The 20,892-nt window shown below is 44.7% G+C and overlaps 1 protein-coding gene across 3 annotated transcripts in view; it reads left to right on the forward strand.

The window, feature by feature from the left end:
• The window catches only part of NAA15 (N-alpha-acetyltransferase 15, NatA auxiliary subunit), a 95,189-nt gene that overhangs the window by 27,834 nt on the left and 46,463 nt on the right, over positions 1 to 20,892 (forward strand). For all 3 annotated transcript variants that reach the window (XR_013219872.1, XM_077279191.1, XM_077279192.1), the window contains exons 4-9: positions 1,260 to 1,417; positions 1,780 to 1,914; positions 4,770 to 4,923; positions 5,388 to 5,507; positions 10,184 to 10,279; positions 10,395 to 10,501. Coding sequence is in view for 2 of the 3 variants with exons in the window: in XM_077279191.1 (XP_077135306.1) it covers positions 1,260 to 1,417; positions 1,780 to 1,914; positions 4,770 to 4,923; positions 5,388 to 5,507; positions 10,184 to 10,279; positions 10,395 to 10,501 (770 nt within the window). In the remaining variant the exon portion in view is untranslated. The remainder of the gene's footprint in view (positions 1 to 1,259; positions 1,418 to 1,779; positions 1,915 to 4,769; positions 4,924 to 5,387; positions 5,508 to 10,183; positions 10,280 to 10,394; positions 10,502 to 20,892) is intronic.

A 20,892-nucleotide genomic window follows, 5' to 3' on the forward strand; every position in this document is an offset into this window, starting at 1 on the left:
ATGTTTAGAAATTCTACTGTGCCTAATAATTTGGAACAGTGCATTTTGAGTTTTATTCATTTTGGAGATTATACGGTTATCATTGGGAGGTTTCTTCAATAAAATTCAATGCATACTCTAAAGGGTGATGACTTTTATTAGACTGACTGTCATTTGCACCGACCATTTAGGAAAGTCCGAGAAAAATATCATTTGCATAATAATTTGGAACATAGTGTATAACGAGAGTGGTAGCTGTAACTTTTCCCCCGGCACTGACTGACAGCAGCCTCAGCATTAGACTGAAACCATGCCGGTAACACTCATGACTGGAAACCAAATGCCACTGGAAGGAATAAAGATAATTTCCTCCCAGCAGCGGAGCCCTCAGTGCAGGTGCCGCAGTGTCAGAACGCTATTTAATATGCAGCTTAACGCCATATCTGCAGGTTAATAGCGTTATTTTACATGACAGATTATCTTTATATTGCCGTTTCACCTTTGCACTTTATTTCCATTATTAGCGCCTCCCTCTGAGTGAAAACTCAGTGTATCTTTAAATAATGTACAGTGCATGCCCATATAAACTATTTAAGGGGGCTGATCTTGCTGAGAGATTTCCCATAACGTGCTGTATTTATGATCTCATTAGTCCCTGTAAGGCTACTTTCACATTTGCGTTTGGAGCCGCTGCGGAGGGCTGTGGACTTCCTCCGTGAAGCCCTGCCCTCCGCCGCTAGCTCCGCCTACTTCTGCATGCGGCCGGCATGCGACCTGGGTACCTATATTTAACATTAGGTACGCAGGTCGTGCCGCAGTATGCGGATGCTGCCGCATGCGTCGTTTTGACGATGCGGAGACCAGCGTAGGACGCAGCTCGTAGCAATTTTTTTTTTCCCGCATCGTCAAAACGACGCATGCGGCAGCATCCGCATACTGCGGCACGACCTGCGTACCTAATGTTAAATATAGGTACCCAGGTCGCATGCCGGCCGCATGCAGAAGTAGGCGGAGCTAGCGGCGGAGGGCGGGGCTTCACGGAGGAAGTCCACAGCCCTTCGCAGCGGCTCCAAACGCAAATGTGAAAGTAGCCTAACCCATTTAGAGGCTAGTTTTCTAGTTTCCTATTATTTGATAACTTTTCAAGCTTACAGTGGGATTACACAATATATATAAAGCCGTTCTTTATACAATGCGTCCCATTTCTATAGTCTCATTGTAGCACTTATTTTATGTTGTGCGAATTTTGAGTCCTATTTGCCTCAACTTTGCTCATCCAGGCTGGCATGTGTATGGGTTATTACAAAGATCTGATAAAAAATATGATGAAGCCATCAAGTGTTACAGGAATGCTCTGAAATGGGATAAAGACAATCTACAGATCCTTCGGGACCTTTCTTTGCTTCAGATCCAGATGAGGGACCTGGAGGGTTACCGGGTATGTGCAATTTTCCTCTACTTGTAAGTGACTTTGAAAGTTGAGACTAGTTAAAAAATGTTCTATGTTTGTGATAAACTGAAGTTTATCAGAGTATGTAAATCAGTGCATATCTTTTGCACGATTGGCCTAAAGGAATCGCTTGATCTGCCTTACAAGAAGCTGCCATAGACCATGTCACTGTACCCCCCCGTTCCTGCATATTATCCAACATCGGTGCAGTGTTTTATGTATAACCCAAGCTAAATTGTGCTCTGATTTTCTAGCTTGGCACTATTCCTGCTATTTCTGTTTGCGACATATGCACTGTGCTGTATAATGAAGATTTTGAAGTAGTGTTTTAATATAAAAATGTTTTTCAGGAAACAAGGTATCAGCTGCTGCAGCTCCGGCCTGCGCAAAGAGCCTCCTGGATTGGATATGCGATTGCATACCACTTGCTGGAGGATTATGAGATGGCAGCAAAGATTCTTGAGGAGTTTCGGAAAACTCAACAGGTAAATGACTGTTACTTCTTTACATCCGCATTGCCTGCTGTCCTGAATAGATAGCTGGCCTTGTATGAAAAGGAATTCTTTCATCAACGTCTTTATAACCTCTTGCCTGATCTTTAAATGTTTTTAAACTTCTCTGCTGAGACTTCTGAGAGTGGTTCTGGTGGTCAGAGAGCCCATAGAGAAGTCAGATCTTTTATTCCTGGCCTTGCCTGATGAGCCCTTGGTATAGTGTTCAGGTAGCTTATCGTTTCAATCCCAGTGATCTGAAGATGCAGTAAGCAACTTAACTTTTTTAGTATGAGAAAGGGGAGCGATCAACAACTTAAGGTACCGTCACATTAAGCGACGCTGCAGCGATATAGACAACGATGCCGATCGCTGCATCGTCGCTGTTTCGTCGTTGTGTGGTCGCTGGAGAGCTGTCACACAGACAGCTCTCCAGCGACCAACGATGCCGAAGTCCCCGGGTAACCAGGGTAAACATCGGGTTACTAAGCGCAGGGCCGCGCTTAGTAACCCGATGTTTACCCTGGTTACCACTGTAAATGTAAAAAAAAAAAACCACTACATACTTACATTCCGGTGTCTGTCGGGTCCCCCGGCGTCCACTTCCCTGCACTCTGTAAGCGCCGGCCCTAAAGCAGAGCAGTGACGTCACCGCTGTGCTCTACTTTACGGCCGGCCAGCGCTGACACAGTGCAGGGAAGCGGACGCCGGGGGACCCGACAGACACCGGAATGTAAGTATGTAGTGTTTGTTTTTTTTTACATTTACAATGATAACCAGGGTAAACATCGGGTTACTAAGCGCGGCACGCGTCACACACGCCGACTCAGCGATGTCTGCGGGAGATCCAGCGACGAAATAAGGTGCTGGACTTCTAGCTCCGACCAACGATATCACAGCAGGATCCTGATCGCTGCTGTGTGTCAAACAACGATATCGCTATCAATTCCCCCCCCCCCAAAAAAAGTAATGTCTGAACGACAAAAAATAAACTTTTTTTTATTATATATAACACATTTTATTGCATATATAACAAATGATATTAGGTATCTACATGCTCATAATATGTGGAGAATATGTCCACGTTAGGTGTAAACATAAACTAATATTTGTGTTGCAAAGAAAAATTACAGAAATTTCACAGTAATTTACGGTATGTGTACTCCACAACAGCGCTAAAATATTACAATTTGTCCCACATAAAGCAAAGCCTCATACAGCCTTGTAAATGGAGAAAAATGATTGCTAAAAGGGAAGAGGCAAAATCAGGTGAAAAAATTGGCTGGTCTTTAAGTTCCATTCAGAGGGTTGAAAAAGCCCACTAATATCTTTTTTTTTTTTTGTTCATGTCCAGCCATTTATATATGCAATAGGGTATTGCAATATGTACTGAAGACCCTGTTTTATTTCAGTGTGCGCTGTAAATGTTTTTTTTTTTTTTTTTTTTTGTACAAGGGTGCTGTGTAGACTGTTGTAGAAAGCTGTTTATAATGTCGATTATTTAGGAATTAGCTTAAAAAATAACTGTCAATGTTCACAAGTGTTTCCTTTCAACTAGAATAAAGATTTGTAAAGAGAAATTAGCGAAGTTTTGTCCTACATAGAGAGAGAAGATCCTATGTATATTGTGTTCCTATGTAGCAGGACCTGCCCACAGGATCAGTGATAAGTTGAGACTGGAGACTCGATTTGCAGGACACCGGTCCACAGGGCCAGTTGAGTAATTTGTGGCTGCTGGACAGACGGCCTGCGGACCTCCTCAGCTATTGCCATTCTCTTCTCTTCTTTTGATTAGCCGAGACTGGCGCAACGTTGTCTGAGCATCATGCCATAATGATGACATAGTGTCAGCCCAGCTAATCAAAAGATGATCTGTCAATGCTGGAGGTAAGGAAATATGCAGGCCTTCCGTCCAACATCCACATGTTACTGACCTGGCCACAAATTGAGTATCCTTATCTAGTGGTAACTCCTAAATTAGTGGGGATCCAATGACTGGGATCTCATATCTGCAGAACAAGGACTTCTTCAGCCACCCACACTGAATGGTGTGCCAGTGGGCATGCTTGGTCACCAATGCATTAACTCTTTATGGGATTGCCAAAGAAAGCTGAGCGCTGTAGTCGACGTGCTCCAGCCGTCCTATAAACGCTATAACTGCAGACGAGCATGCATATAGCCACTCCATTCAATATGGTGATACTCAGCAGCTGTACCCTTCACGATCAGAAGTTGTCACGTATCCGGTGGATAGGTGATATTATTATTATTATTATTTATTTTTATAGTGCCATTTATTCCATGGCGCTTTACATGTGAGGAGGGGTATACATAATAAAAACAAGTACAATAATCTTAAACAATACAAGTCATAACTGGTACAGGAGGAGAGGGGACCCTGCCCGCGAGGACTCACAACCTACAAGGGATGGTTGAGAATACAGTAGGTGAGGATAGAGCTGGTCATGTAGCGGTTTGGTCGGTCGGTGGTTACTGTGGTGTGTGATAACTGTCATATTACTGTCATATTACTGGAATACTCCTTTAAGTTTCACTCTTCCACAGTGTGGTTTATATGAAGTTTTAGCCCATTCTGTATAGGTACTAAATTACTGGAGACAACAGTGCCATTCCACAACCGGGCTGTCGTTATAAAAAAAATGCAAACTACAATTGCTAACATAAAAAATGATTGACTAAATATAAAGATCAAGACTTTCGTTATATATTACAATTTCTTGAATTGGAGTTTGGGATTCTACTGGGTATTTAGTGGAAGAGCAGGGTCTCGCTATGCTTCATTTTGATCTAAAGGCCGGTGTGCCTGTCCTCTGCTTTGTCCTCTGTAGACCTCACCGGACAAAGTTGACTATGAGTATAGTGAACTGCTGCTCTACCAGAACCAGGTTCTCCGAGAAGCTGAGCTGTACAAGGAGGCATTGCATCACCTCTGCACCTATGAAAAGCAAATATGTGATAAGCTGGCAGTGGAAGAAACAAAAGGTACTTGTATAGCATGCAATTTGTGTGTTTATAATTCTGTAATTACTGGTACAATATGTATATGACTAATATTGTAAGGTATCATGTTTTAGAGCATGTAAATAGTTCTGTGTATACTGTATTGTCTATTATTAGTGACATTTACATTGACTCTTCTATCACAAAACTGTGCTAGGGCAAAAAGGCATCTTTGGACTTGAGACATTCTGATAATGATCTATGCTAAATTGTTAACCAATTATAGGTAATGTGGCCAAATTTAAAATCCAACAGATTTGGATTTTAGTTGACTGTCATGTTAGGCACATTAACTTGCATGTCGCAGTCCAACCACATAATCCATCATTAGCTATTTATCACTGCCACATATTGATTTTTAACGTTGTATTACTGAAGTCGCCATGTAGCTCTTGCCATACAGTATATTTGTGGCAATATATTTCTTAATTTTCATTTTTTTTCAGGTGACTTGTTTCTTCGTTTGGGTCGCCTTGAAGAGTCTGCAGATGTCTACAGAGGTTTGCTGGACAGAAGCCCAGAGAACTGGGCGTATTATAAAGGTTTAGAGAAGGCTCTTAAGCCCGGTAAGGTCTAGTAAGGTTAAAATTCCATAGATAAAAAGATAAGATCAAAACCCATACAGTTGTTTAAACAATTGTGTGAAATAGCTAAAGTCAGTATTATTCCAGAGACTCTTAAAAGATTCTCCAGTCTATTTCAGTCTTTTCTTCCTAACGCTGCTGCAGGTGATTGAAAGGTTTCCCCCAATGAACGCACGAGGCAAAGACGTGCCAATCACCTCCAGCAGTGCTCGGCGGAGGCAGCGCAGACTGACTAGTCTTGTCACTAATTATTATTATTATTGCACCATTTATTGTTGCACCATTTAATCCATGGCGCTTTAAATATGAATAGGGGTATACATAATAAAAACAAGTAAAATAATCATGAATAATACAAGTCACCGACTGGTACAGGAGGAGAGCGGACCCTGCCCGCAAGGGCTCACAGTCTACAAGGGATGGGTGAAGATACAGTAGGTGAGGGGAGAGCTGGTCGTGCAACAGTATGGTGGAGCGAGGGTTACTGGAGGTTGTAAGCTTGTCGGAAGAGTTAGGTCTTCGGGTTCATTTTGATGGTTTCCACGGTAGGCAGGAGTCTGATTTGTTGGGGTAGAGCGTTCCGGATGATGGGGGATGCACAGGAGAAATCTTGTATGTATTTATACAAGAAAAGAGAAGATAAAAGGGTAATCGAGAAGGAGATATTGTGAGGATCGGAGGTTGCATGTAAGTAAGTACGATGAAACTAAGTTGCAGAAGTATGGAGGAGACAGGTTGTTGATGGCTTTGTATGCCATGGTTAGTGTTTTGAACTGGAGTCTCTGGGCAATGGGGAGCCAGTGAATGACAAAGAGGAGAGGCCTGTGAAGTGCGTTGGGATTGGTGGATTAGTGGCTAAGTCAGGCTGCAGAGTTTAGAATAGATTAGAGAGGTGCAAGAGTGTTAGAAGGGAGGCCACAGAGCAGGAGGGTGCACTAGTTGAGGTGGCAGATGATGAGAACATGCACTAGTGTTTTTGCAGATTCTTGATTAAAGATGTACTGATCCCTGAAATACTTTTGAGTTTGAGTCAGCAAGAGGTGGAAAGGGCTTGTAAATGTGGTTTGAAGGAGAGAGCAGAGTCAAGGGTTACCCTGATGCTTCAAGCTTGCGGGACTGGGGAGCGTGAGCAGAATTTTTGTTTTTGTCCTTGTTAAGTTTTAGAAATCAACCACAATTGAAACCACATAGTGGGATTGTGGTTAGTAAGGGGACATTGGGTCCTGAGATGTAGATCTGTGTGTCATCAGCATAGAGATGATACTGAAAGCCGTGGGGCTCTATGAGCTGTCCCAGGCCGAAGGTGTAGATGGAGAAGAGCAGGGGTCCTAGAACTTAACTGAACCCTGGGGGACACTGACAGGGGACAAGATGGTAATTATCAGGTGGTGTGTGTGTGTGTGTGTGTGTGTGTGTGTGTGTGTGTGTGTGTGTGATGCTGAATGTCCGGTCTGTTTGATATAAAGAGATCCAAAATGGGGCCAAGGCTGTAATGTCAAGAGATGAGGAAATGGAATGGTCTACTGTGTTGAAGGTAGAGGACAGGTTCAGGAGTAGGAGGACAGAGTAATGTCGCTTGGCTTTGGTGGTTAGTAGGTCATTGTTGACTTTAGTTAGGGTAATTTTGGTTGAATGATGCTGTCGGAAATTAGATTTTAACCGGTCGAAGAGGGAGAAGGAAGAGAGGTGGGAGGAAGGCTGAAGATGGACATGCTGTTCCAGTAGTTTTGAGGCATAGGGGAGAAGTGATATGGGGCAACAGGTCGAGAAAGGGCTTTTTGAGGATGGTTGTGATCGAGGCATATTTAAGTGTGAGGGAAAGAAACCAGTTGTTGCTGATAGGTTGAAGAGATGGATTTGGGTTGGGATGAGGTGGGACAGGATTTGGTCAAGTGCACAGATGATAAGATGTGATCTGGAGAGTAGAGAGCAAACCATCTTCTGTAATGGTGGAGAAGCTGATTTTGGAGCAAGAGGATTGAGTAGTTATGAGGAGAGGCTGTGGGTTCTTAAGGCCAAAGTTTTCTCTGTAGTCAATCTTCTGCTTGAAGAATGAGGCAAAGGAGAAAGAGGGAGTAGGTGCTGGAGTACAGAGGATATAATTGAAAGTGTTGAATAGTTGTTTACGGTTGAGACATGGAGGATATGAGAGATGAGGGTTTTTTTGCAGCAGCGAGTGTGGACTTGAAATTGGGACTGTTTTGTATGTGATTAAGTGCTTTTTTTTGAATAGGATCTCTTTCATCTCCGCTCTGCAACCCTGGAAGTTTATTTCTTCTGCATCGCTATGTTGCTTACCCCATGTGCAGGGCATTGCAGTAGCTTAGGTATCCATGGTTACGACAATTAACTACTAACTCACTATAAGAGTGGTCATAACCATAGATACCTTAGCTACTCCAATGACATGCACTATATTACATTTTTAATTAGAGGTATTTGCTAATAATAATAATGTTATTATCAATAATAATAATTATAATATTACACCTACTATATTGGGATAGGATCTTGGAGATGGGAATAGCCCATTAATGCTTAAACCACTAGGATCTGTTATGTGATCCTTGCTGTTGCAGCAGGTGCCTAATTGTGCATTACAAGTTCTTTAGTGTTACCTTTAGCTATATAAATTTGATAAAAGCAGACTGATTGTTAAACTACCGTTAGATGAGTGATCATCATTATGCCAACACAACCAGACCCATTTTAATCTGTACACTGCTATAGACCTTCAGACTGGCCCACATGTTCAACCACGAAGGAGGGAAGATCCTTCTAGTGGATGTAAGTTTTAAAGCTGGTAGACTTGTTTCCAGCTGGTGACTGCCCGTGATCATACACCGAGGTAGCAAATATCTTTAAATTAAGCTTCATGCATATATCTGTGAGGCTGAATGCTGAGCAAATGAGAGCGGAGCCATGGCCACACAAGCACAGTGAGCCGGACTGTTGCTCTTAATGTTGGATTTTCTGTGTCCTTATAGATATATTAGCATCTCTACTGCAGATGGCTGCTGCCCCTCTGAGGATGTGCTCGGAGGTCACTGGGTCTTTGTAGCACTGCTGCTAATAAAACTATTAGGACACAAGGCACAATGCAGGGGTGGTTAGAACTGTGCTCATTTTGCTGAGGGAGGAAGCTGTACATACCGGAGCAGCAGTGTGTGAATGAGGTGTGTACTGCACACTGATTCATTACCCACACTCCTGGAGAGCTGAGCATAGTCCATGGGTTCACCGCTCCCATAGAAGGTGAAGCACTGCTCCCCTAGTACTGGGTAATGCCACAGTCTGTGCTTTCTTCACTGGCTATGTAATGAATGTACACGGAGTACTCTGTGAGTGGGATTTTTTTATGCCAGCCTTAATAAATTAGGTGCATCTTACACCAGCATACTCTTTATTAAGAGGTACTCATCTCTAGCTCTGCTTTTCATAGATTTGCACTAAAATTTCCAACAGCTTTTTGATATTAATCCTAATTTGTCGGGCTGCATGCCTGACAGCTGCATGATATATATCTGACTTCTCTTGGTATCGGCTCATTAACCTTTCTTTTAGTACCCGGTGTGAGTGAAACGGGGAGGTTGCTTGCCTTTGGCCCCCTGTCACTATCTGTATGACAGCCACAGCCCCTTTAGGACATGCACGTGACATCAGAGGCTCGACTCGCTGCAGCCTAATGACATCACTACATCGCTCCTTGTGTCGGCCCACTGACTTCACAGGCAATTACTGTTTAGTGGTGTCGCCACATAATGCAACTCTTCTACAAGGCAATATTCTACAAAACAGGGACATTATTGCTTTGTTGGGGCAGAATGGAGACATTATAAGTGTCTAAGCCCTACTTTTGATCTGTATAGGGAGGACAACTGTGAGTATTAGGGTGAGTTCACAGTAGGCGTTTTTTCATCTTTTTTTATTCAAATTTTCAGCTGCGTTTTACAGAACCAGTTATGTCTGAGATTTCAGAAATCTCATGCACACACCTTTTGTTTTTATGCCCTCAGTATTTTGTGCCTTGCATTGCTTTTTTGCTCAAGAGTGCATTTGACTGCTTTCCTGTTTTTTTTCAGCGTTTTTCACCCATTGACATGAATGGATGGTGAAAAAAATGCTGAAAATCAATAGCAAAAATGCAGGTATCAGGTTTTGCTGCGGTTTTTTTTTTTTTGTGCCAAAACCTGATTCTGTAGAGCAGGAATTTTTTTTTTTTTTTTTTATCAGCATGCACAAGAGACAAATCTAGCATGCAAAAAACGCAAGCAAAACCTGCTTTTTTTGGCAGCTTCTTTCCCGCCAAGAGATCAGGTTTGGCTGCAGAACAAAAATTCCTGAAAAAACACCTTGTGTGAACTTAAACTTATAATTGTCATGTGGTAAAGCACAAGAAGAATTTTTTACTTTTTGCCACACAAAGGTGACTGATTACTCTGCACTAAGAGGAGCACTATTACTGGGTGCAGAATAAAAGGTTCATTACTGCAACTACTCCCCAGAATTGGTAAGAGGAGTGTTTACCTGGCCGTAAAATATGTAGCACAATCTCTTTGCTGTTAAATTTCACAAATCAAATGATCGTTTTGGCTAAAGTTTGCTGTGAATGTGTATATGTATTTTATTACGGAGATGTTCTTTCTCCCCTCCTACAGCCACAATGGAAGAAAGGTTGAAGATCTATGAGGACAGTTGGATTAAATATCCCAGAGGTTTGGTGCCAAGACGATTGCCTTTAAACTTCTTAACAGGTGACACACATGACTTTTGTTTGTTTGTTTTTTTGTTTTATCATATGGCTGGGTTTTTTTTTACCATTTTGATTCCTTGAAATGATTATACCTTTTATTTTAATTATTCTCTCAGGTGAAAAATTCAGAGTGTGTCTAGATAAGTATTTGAGAATGAACTTCAGTAAAGGGTGCCCTCCGGTTTTTAACACTTTGCGATCACTGTACAGTGACAAAGAAAAGGTAAATACAATTTTATGTTCGAAATTTTAATGATTTGTGATTTTATTAAAATGAAACGTGTGCTTGACCTTTAATGTTTTTAGAATGAATTGTGCTCATTTAGTGAGGGATATTTCTGCCCTCCTGCCATAATACACACAACTTGTCTTCGCAAAGAGATCTTTAGACAAATACGTCGTAATTGTCATGTAAAAACGTAAAGGGGCATTTTTCCCATAAACACACTGGTCTCCTGTCTTGAGCATGACCGCTACATATATGTATGAGGCTGTCAAGTTGGTGCCAGGAGACCTGCAGCCAGTCTGAGAATCATGGTCGGTACCTGAACTGTGAAACATAATGTTGAAATATGGCCTTGAATATAGAGCCTGATGAGGGAGAACTGGCAAAAATGTAGGATATAGAAACACTAGAAATAGTGTTATTCCACATGTTCGCATAGGACAGCTTAATCCTGAACAATTACTTGAAAGTACAGATGGCCTTTATGGGAATTGTGTTTTACTCTTCTATCAGATATTTACAGATGGGTTGTGTGCTCTTTGCTATTTGTGTACAGCGGTCGCTCTCATACATGCCATGTTATATACATATTACTGTAATTGCCTTGAAATACAAGAGGGCATATGTATGTAGAGTCCCTGTCAAAAGTTTGGACACACCGTTTATGCAATGGGTTTCTTTGTACTTGATGAAATTTGAAAATTGTAGATTCAGACTGATGGCAGCAAAAGTACAAAGGAACACGTAAGAGAGCAATGAGTAAAGAGAAGTGTGAAACAGACTAAAATATGTGTTTAATATGCAAATATTTCAAATTACCCCTCTCCCTTCACCGTTGTGTAAATCTAGGTTATTCTCACCTGGTGGTGTGTGACAGGCACAACTCCTATGTAGTCATGAAGTAAAATAGCTGCTGCCCCATGGCTGGTGGATAAATCCTCCAGGAGATATTGCATCCAGTTGGATCAACATGTAGGTGGGCTGCACTGCTGGAGTGAATGAATTCTTCAGAAGAGATAAGGAAAAGGCTTTTTCTCTTTCCCACATGACGGCACCACGGAGAGAGAGGGATCCGCCCTCAGGGACAGGAAACCTACAGGTGAAAAAAGCGGTACCTCTCTCCCACATCAGTTGGTTTCCTGTCCCTGATGGGAAACCTACAGCACGTACCTTTGGAGTCTTCGTGGGATGCCGGGGGCCAATCTAGTACGGTTGTAGGCAGGGGGTTCCTGTCGGTGGCTTTTCCTTCCCCCTGAAGCACCACCGATGAGGTCAGCGCGGACCTTTAGGGTGAGTGGGGAGAGGCAGTGAAGGAGGAACAAGTCTGCTTCTCCCGAGAAGAAAAAAAAACAAAAAACTTTTTCCCCTATAGTGGCTGCGGTCACTTGAAAGGGGGCCCTCCGCGCTAATCGCACAGCAAAAGAGTGGCGGCGGCCACGGCATGTATGCTGCACAGGTGCTCAGCAGGGATACCTGGAACCGGAGGGGGGCGGCAGTCGCCGGCATTTCTTTGCGGTCTGTCAAACGTGGGCGGCGGCCTCGATACGGCAGGTAGCGCGGTCTCTCCGGATGGTCCCGGAGACATGCAGAGCAGAGAAAGCCGACGCATACGGCACGTGCACACTTTACCCTGAATGAAAAAAGCGGCGCAGGACTCTGCCGAGTCGCAGTGCGCATGCGTGATGCGTCACTTCCGCCGGCGGCCCTGTGCATGTCTGGAAGAAAAAAGCATAAATCCAGACATAGGTCCCCGGAATCTAGCCTAAATGAGTCAGAGAGTGAACTATCTGACTCAAGTAAATCGTCAGGTTCCGAATCCTCTTCTTCATCATCCTCTGAGGGGGGGGTCGTAGCTGCTTCCCAATCGAAAAGACAGATGCCCTTGTAAAAGCGGTCAGGGCAACTATGGGGCTAGTAGACAAACGACCTAAGAAAACAGCCCAAGATCAAATGTTCAGTGGCTTAGAACAAAAAAAGCGGCGAGCCTTCCTGATAAACGAGAGAATACACTCACTAATTAAAAGGAAGTGGAAAAAACAGATAAAAAAAGTTATCCTAACCCCCTAAAAGAACGTATCCGTTTGACGACCCAGTCTGCTCCTCATGGACTAAAGGCCCCGTCTCACACAGCGACGCTGCAGCGATACAGACAACGATGCTGATCGCTGCAGCGTCGCTGTGTGGTCGCTGGGGAGCTGTCACACAGACAGCTCTCTCCAGCGACCAACGATCAGGGGAACGACTTCGGCATCGTTGAAACTGTCTTCAACGATGCCGAAGTCCCCCTGCAGCACCCGGGTAACCAGGGTAAACATCGGGTTACTAAGCGCAGGGCCGCGCTTAGTAACCCGATGTTTACCCTGGTTACCAGCGTAAATGTAAAAAAAAACAAACACTACATACTCACCATCTGTTGCCCGTCAGGTCCCTTGGCGTCTGCTTCCTGCTCTGACTGAGCCGCCGTACAGTGAGAGCTGAGAGCAGAGTGCAGCAATGACGTCACTGCTGTGCTCTCACTTTACGGCGGCTCAGTCAGAGCAGGAAGCAGACGCCAAGGGACCTGACGGGCAACAGATGGTGAGTATGTAGTGTTTGTTTTTTTTTACATTTACGCTGGTAACCAGGGTAAACATCGGGTTACGAAGCGCGGCCCTGCGCTTAGTAACCCGATGTTTACCCTGGTTACCAGTGAAGACATCGCTGGATCGGTGTCACACACACCGATTCAGCGATGTCAGCGGGACCTCAACGACCAAAAAAAGGTCCAGGCCATTCTGACACGACCAGCGATCTCGCAGCAGGGGCCTGATCGCTGGTACGTGTCACACATAGCGAGATCGCTACTGAGGTCGCTGTTGCGTCACAAAACTTGTGACTCAGCAGCGATCTCGCTAGCGATCTCGCTATGTGAGACGGGGCCTTTAGGCTCCAAAGTTAGATGTGGCTATAGCAAAGGCCTCTAAAAAAAAAATTGCCCTGCCCTTTGAAGACATGGGGTCGTTAAAGGTTGGATCATTTGGATTCCCAACTAAAAGAGAAGGTCTCCAGAGAAACAATACAAAAATCAGTATCTATAATGAAAGGCGCAGCAGCTTTTCTGGCGGACGCATCTGTGGACTCAGCCAGGTTGGCTGCCAGATCCGCCTCCTTTTTCTAATGCTGCAAGACGAGCTTTATGGCTCAAATGTTGGCCAGGGGACCTACAGACTAAGACCAAATTGTGCTCAATTCCGTGTGAAGGCGAGTTCTTGTTTGGTTTGACCTTGGATGACATCTTAGACTAGGCAGGGGGACAAGAAAAAAATCCTTTCCCGGTTTCCCCAATCAATCATATAGGCGGCCTTTTCGGAACACAAGGTTTAAGCGACAAAAGCCCCCCCAAAGGGAAATAAAGACGGATGGGAAGATAAAAGAAAAATAAAAACAAAGGATTTATCTTCAAAAAAAACCCCTGATAATAATAACCCACAATGAAGGTGTTCCCCGGGTCGGAGGAAGATTGAACGCCTTTCTCCCGGCCTGGGAAAAAATATCCAGAAGCTCTTGGATATTGGATATAATAAGGGAAGGCCTAAAATTAAAATTCTGTACTTTTCCTAACAATTCTTTCATAGTAACACCCCAAAAAACAGCAGACGAGCAGTTGGCACTTCAACGAGAAATCTTGAATCTGATAGGGAAACATGTCCTGCAAGAAGTTCCTTACCAGGAAAAAGGCAAATGTTTCTACTACCCTCTCTTCCTTCGCAGGAAGCCAGACAGGTCATACAGGACAATCATAAATTAAAAAAAAACTGAACAGTTGTCTGGAGGTCCAACATTTCAAATTGGAAACAATAAAGTCTCGTGTAAAAATGCTTTTCCCTTCGTGTTTCATGACTTTACTAGACTTGAGACGCATACTACCAAGTTCCCATCCACAAAAGCCACCGAACATTCTTGAGTTGCAGTAACAATGCAGGGGGAAGTGAAACATTACCAGTTCAAGGCACTCCCCTTCGGCCTGGCCATAGCTCCGAGAGTGTTCAGAAAGATTATGGCCGAAGTAATGGCCCACATATGGGACTATTAGGATGTTTCGTTCTCTTATCTGGACGACCTCTTGGTGATAGGCACCTCCTCCAACCACTGCAAACAACAGTTGGACTCAGTCATGAGATCTCTAACGAGTCTGGGGTGGATGTTGAATTTACCCAAATCCAAAGTTGTACCGAGTCAGGTACAGGAGTACTTGGGGATAATCCTAGACTCGAACGCCCAGAAATGCTATCTACCACCAGGGAAGGTTCAGAGTATGATACAGATGGTATCTCATCTGAGAGACTCCCCGATCACTACCCTAAGAAAGACCATGTCCCTGCTGTGATCAATAAAAGCCTGTATCCTGGCAGTGCAATGGGCACAAGCCCATACCCGGTACCTACAATGGGAGATCTTAGACGTAGGCGCTTCTCTACACGGGAATTTAGAGGGGCGGTTAAACATCTCGTCAAACACAGTACACTCTTTAGCATGGTGGGCAGAATCACTCAATTTAACGAGGGGAGTTCCCTGGGTGTTATCAATACCAAAGATCCTAACCACGGACACAAGTCCTTAGGGGTGGGGGGCACATCTACAAAAACAGGTGGCTCAGGGTCCCTGGTCTACCGATCAAAAGTCAGTCTACTCAAACATGAAAGAGTTACTAGCAGTAAAACTAGCTCTAATCCACTTTCTGGACTCTTTGTTCCCACCACGTAAGGGTGTTCATTGACAACCAGGTAGTAGTAGCATACCTAAACCACCAGGGGGGCACCAGATCTCGAGCTTTGATGGAAGTAACAAAGTCCATCCTTCATCTAGCGGAACACAATCTAAAATCACTGTCAGCCCTTCACATAAAAGGCTCAGAAAACCGAACAGCGGACTTTCTAAGCCGAACACATCTAAAACAAGGGGAGTGGGAATTAAACCAGTCAGTGTTCAATCAGATTGTGAAACTCTGGAGGCAACCAGAGAGATTTATTTGCGAACAGTCAGAAACGGAAAATAGAAACCTTCTGTTCAATCGACGCTTGGGTTTGGGGACCCTTGGGTTAGGGGGGGGGGGGGGGGAGCTCTAGATGCCTTCACAATAGCCTGGAATTATCATCTTGCTTATGGTTTTCCACCAATAGCTCTAATCCCCTTAGTATTGAGGAAGATTCGGGAAGACAAAGCAAGGGTGATTTTGGTAGCGCCTTTCTGGCCTCGGAGAATAAGGTTCTCATGGCTAAAGATGAGGTCTATCTCGGACCCATGGGTCCTCCCAGACATTCCAGACCTTTTGTCCCAAGGACCAGTGTATCACCCACACATAGAAAATTTACACATGACAGCTTGGCTTTTGAGAGGGAACTCCTAAGCAGTAGGGGGTTTTCTTCAAACTTAGTATCGACTGTACTACAGAGTAGAAAACCTATAACCCCTAAAGCATACAAGAGGGTATGGAAAAAATCCATTTCAGTGTCCAGTTCTGGCTTGACTGGGGAGATTCCAATAAACAAAATCTTGGAGTTTTTGCGGAAAGGTTGGGAGCAGGGTCTGTCCACCAGCACCTTTTAAAAGGCCAAGTGGCGGCCTTGGGAGCATTGTACAACTATGACTTAACCAAAAATCGTTGGATAGCGAGATTCATTAGAGCCTCAAGTAGATCCAGGCCTATCTCCCTCCACACTACTCCTCCCTGGGACCTAAACTTAGTCCTCGATGCCCTTACCAAAACTCCCTTTGAGCCCCTAACTGAGGTGCCCTTAAAAATCTTATCCCTTAAGATCTCTTTTGGTAGCATTAACTTCAGCCCGTCGCGTTAGTGATATACAAGCCTTATCAGCATACCCGCCCTTCACGCAAATTCTGGATGATAGGGTCATTCTTAAAACCGACCCAGCTTACCTCCCGAAAGTTGCATCACAGTTCCATAGAACCCAGGAAATCTCACTACCCTCCTTCTGCCCCAATCCCAAAAGTGAAGGGGAAGAAGTGTTACATACCTTAGATGTGAGGAGATGCCTGGTCCAATACCTAATAGCTACTAGGGAGTGTAGAAAGGATAGGGCTCTGTTTGTCTGCTTCCAGGGTCCACGAAAAGGACAAAGAGCATCAAAAGCCACACTGGCGAGATGGATAAGAGACGCCATCACCCTTTCCTACTCTTCCTGTGGAACAGCCGTCCCAGAGGGGATAAAAGCCCATTCGACGAGAGCAGTGGCATCATCCTGGGCGGAGAGAGCCGGCGCTTCAATACAGCAGATATGTAGAGCCGCCACTTGGTCTTCTTCCTCTACATTCTTTAAGCACTACCGCTTAGACTTGATCTCTTCTTCAGACCTCACCTTCGGAAAAAGGGTTCTGGAAGCAGTGGTCCCCCCCTAATGTACAATCTATGTAAATCTCTCTGTGGTGCCATCATGGGGGAAAGAGAAAATCGTAGTTACTTACCGATAACGGTATTTCTCTGATCACATGACGGCACCTGTACAATCCCTCCCTTTACACTTAGGTGTGCACACTAGAATTAGTTAGTTATTAATAATTAGCCACACGGTGCCTCTTTTAAGTTTAAGTCCAAAAATTTTTGTTTGCATAATCATTTGAGTTGCAGCTGAAAGTTCTGTATAATGCTCTGTAAACCAACTGATGTGGGAGAGAGGTAACGTCTTTTTCACCTGTAGGTTTCCTGTCCCTGAGGGTGGATCCCTCTCTCTCCGTGGTGCCGTCATAGGATCAGAGAAATACAGTTATCGGTCAGTAACTACGATTTTATTCACAATGCATATCAGCTCTGTACCGGCGTCTTTTTCAAGTGAAGAAACAAAATTTAATTTGGTTTTTGATTCTTTTTTTTTTTTTTTTTCACTTGAAAAAGATGCCGGTACAGCGTTGAAACGCATTGTGGATAAAAAGCCTTTTCCTCATCATCTTTTCTGAAGATTTGATTTACTTCAGCAGGGCAGCCCACCTATATGTTCATCCAACTGGATCCAATATCTACCTCCCCATTGCCATTTTATTAATCAGATTCATCAGGTAGTCAGAATGGCTTCCAGTGAGCAGTTATGCCTTGTCAGGGGTTAATGTGTGTACTCGCCAGCCTTTCAGAACGGGTTTGAGACCAACGGGTGTGTTTTACATGGGCAATGTTGGCACACAGTTCAATACAGTGCAGACTTCTTCATAACTACAGTAAGTCCGTATAAATATGGCAAGAATCACTCAGCTGAGAGAAACAACGGTCGGGGCAGGGGGGCGCATTCGGGCCGCCTAATTCAGCGGTCCGCAGTGTCTCCCCCGGCGGCTGCATTCTGCCGCCCCCGGTCTGGGAGTCAGCTGTTCTCTGTGCCGACTGTCAAGCTGACAGCCGGCACAGAGAAGCTGCAGAGTTCCTGCTCCCAATGTGTGCAGAGGGGGAGGGGAGCCCCTGCAGAGTGGCTGCTTAGGGCAGGGAGAAATCCCTGCAGCTCCGCTGCCCAGCGATCTGTCTTCCTGCTTCCTCTTGCTTCCTCTCACACAGACGCGCCGCTGGATGACGTCATGATTCAGCGGCCGGCTGTGTCAGAGGAAGGCGATGGAGCTGCTGCGGCAGAGCGCGAGGAGAGGTGTGTTTGTTAATGTGTGTGTATGTGAGTGTGTGAATGTGTGTGTGTATATGTGAGTGTGTGTGTGTATGTGGCTCAGTATTGGGTGTGTGTGCGTGTGTATCGCGCTGCAGGGGAATGTGCAGAGAAGTGAATGGTGTGTGTGTGGGGGGAGGAGAGGGCAATGATGGTGCTGACGGGGAGAGAGCAATGATGGGGATGGTGGAGGAGGAGAGGACAATGATGGGGCTGACGGGGGGCATATGTCCTTGGGGGGGTGGCGCCAAAATGAATTCTTGCCCCGGGTGCCAGAAACGCTAGATACACCTCTGGGATCGGAGAAATACCGTTATCGGTAAGTAACTACGATATTCTCTTACCCCATGACGGCACCACAGAGAGAATTTCATAATGTACATTAGGCAGGGACCACTGCCTCTAGAACCCTTCTGCCAAAAGTGAGGTCTGAAGAGGGGGTCGAGTCTAATTGGTAGTGCTTAAAAAATGTGGAAAAAGACGACCAAGTGGCCGCCCTACATATCTGTTCAAATGATGCTCCTGCTCTCTCTGCCCAGGAGGTCGCCACCGATCTGGTTGAATGAGCTCTGACTTCCTCTGGAATGGCCTCATTACTTGATGAATACGAGAGGATGATGGCGTCCCTTATCCATCTCGCAAGAGTGGCCTTTGATGCTTTATGCCCTTTATTTGGACCCTAGAAACACACAAACAGAGCCCTATCCTTCCTATAGTCTCTTGTGGCCGCTAGGTATTGAACTAAACATCTCTTAACGTCTAGTGTGTGTAGATGTTCCTCTTTCTCATTTCTGGGGTTTGGACAGAAGGAGGGTAGCGAGATCTCCTGAGATCTATGAAAATGTGATGCCACTTTAGGAAGGTAGGATGGATCAATTTTAAGGATTACTCTGTTGTCTAGTATGCGTGTCAGAGGTGGATATGCTGATAGGGCCTGCATGTCACTAATCCTCCGTGCCGACGTTAGCGCCACAAGAAGGGAGGCTTTGAGCGATATTATTTTTAAAGAGGCTTGTGACAGTGGCTCAAAAGGTGCTTTAGTTAGCGCAGAGGACTAAATTTAAATCCCATGGAGCTGTAGTATGGTGTACCACTGCTCTAGATCTGATCGAAGCCTTAATGAATCTTTTTACCCAGCGATTCCCCGCTAAATCACAGTTGTAAAGGGCGCCCAAAGCTGCTACCTGGACTTTAAGCGTGCTCTTTGCTAAGCCTTTTTCTAGCCCCTTCTGAAGAAATTCTAGCACTTTTTGAATTGGGATTTCCTCGGATAAATTGGCACCTGATGCTGATCAAAATCTTCGCCAAACCTTCCCATACGCTCTAGTAGTCACTGGTTTTCTACTTAGCAGGAGAGTGGAGACTAGATTTGAAGAGAACCCTCTCTTGATTAGAAGGCTCCTTTCAAATTCCAAGCCGTCATATGCAAGTTCTTTACTTGTGGATGATTTACCGGCCCCTGATACAGCAGGTTCGGAATTTCTGGAAGGACCCAGGGATCTGTTAAAGACATTATCCTTAGCCATGGAAACCATGCCCTCTTTGGCCAGAAAGGAGCTACCATGATGACTCTCACTCCGTCCTCTCTGATTTTTTTGAACACTAAAGGAATTAGCGCTATTGGGGGAAACACATAGGCTAGATGAAAATTCCATGGATTTGAAAAGGCATCTAGGGCTACTGGGTTCCCGCGTGGGTCTATTGAACAAAAGGCCCGAGTCTTTCGGTTCTGGTTGTTCGCAAATAAATCTATTTCTGGAAGACCCCACAATTGTACTATGTGGTTGAAGACTGCTTGATTCAACTCCCACTCTCCCTGTTTGAGTTGTGTTCGGCTTAGAAAATCTGCAGTTTGGTTCTCCGTCCCTTTGATGTGAAGGGCTGACAGTGACAACAGATTGGCCTCTGTTAATAATAGAATGGATTTTGTTACTTCCATCAGCATACGAGATCTCGTGCCCCCCCTGGTGATTCAAGTAGGCCACCACCACCTTGTTGTCCGATAATACCCTGACGTGATGGGAATGGAGGGAGTGTAGGAAGTGGATGAGTGCATATTTTACCGCTAGGAGTTCTTTCATGTTGGAAGAACCCAGTTTTTCCTCTTCCGACCATGGCCCTTGAGCGACCTGGTTGCCTACATGAGCCCCCCAACCCCAAGGATTCGCGTCGGTGGTTAGGGTTATAGATGTTGGCCATCCCATGGAACACCCCTGGTTAGATTGTGTGGATCCACCCACCAAACTAGGGAATGTATTGTTTGCAAATCCCCTTTTAACATAGAATCTGCTTCTAAGATCTCCCACTGGAGGTCTCTGGTGTGACTCTGGGCCCATTGGACTGCTGGAAGACAGGCTGTCATCGATCCCAGTATGGACATTGCTTTTCGTAGAGTTACTACTGGAGACTTCCTGAGTTGTTCTATCAGTTGGACCATATTTGAAACTTTTTCCCCTGGAAGGCGGCATTCTTGCCGGTTTGAGTCTATTATTAACCCCAAGTATTGTTGTACTTGAGTTGGAATGATTCTTGACTTTGCTAGGTTTAGCATCCAACCTAGATTCGTCAGGGATGTCATTACTTTGTTTAATTGTTGAGTGCAGTGGAGGGGAGTTTTGCCAACTACCAGGAGGTCATCCAAATAAGGAACTATTAATATGTTTTGCTCTCTTATGTGAGCCATGACCTCTGCCATCAACTTCGTGAATACCCTCGGGGCTATGGCTAGACCGAAGGGAAGGACCCTGTATTGGT

This window comes from Ranitomeya variabilis, chromosome 1, assembly GCF_051348905.1.
Source record: "Ranitomeya variabilis isolate aRanVar5 chromosome 1, aRanVar5.hap1, whole genome shotgun sequence".
NCBI classification, from domain to species: Eukaryota; Metazoa; Chordata; class Amphibia; order Anura; family Dendrobatidae; genus Ranitomeya; species Ranitomeya variabilis.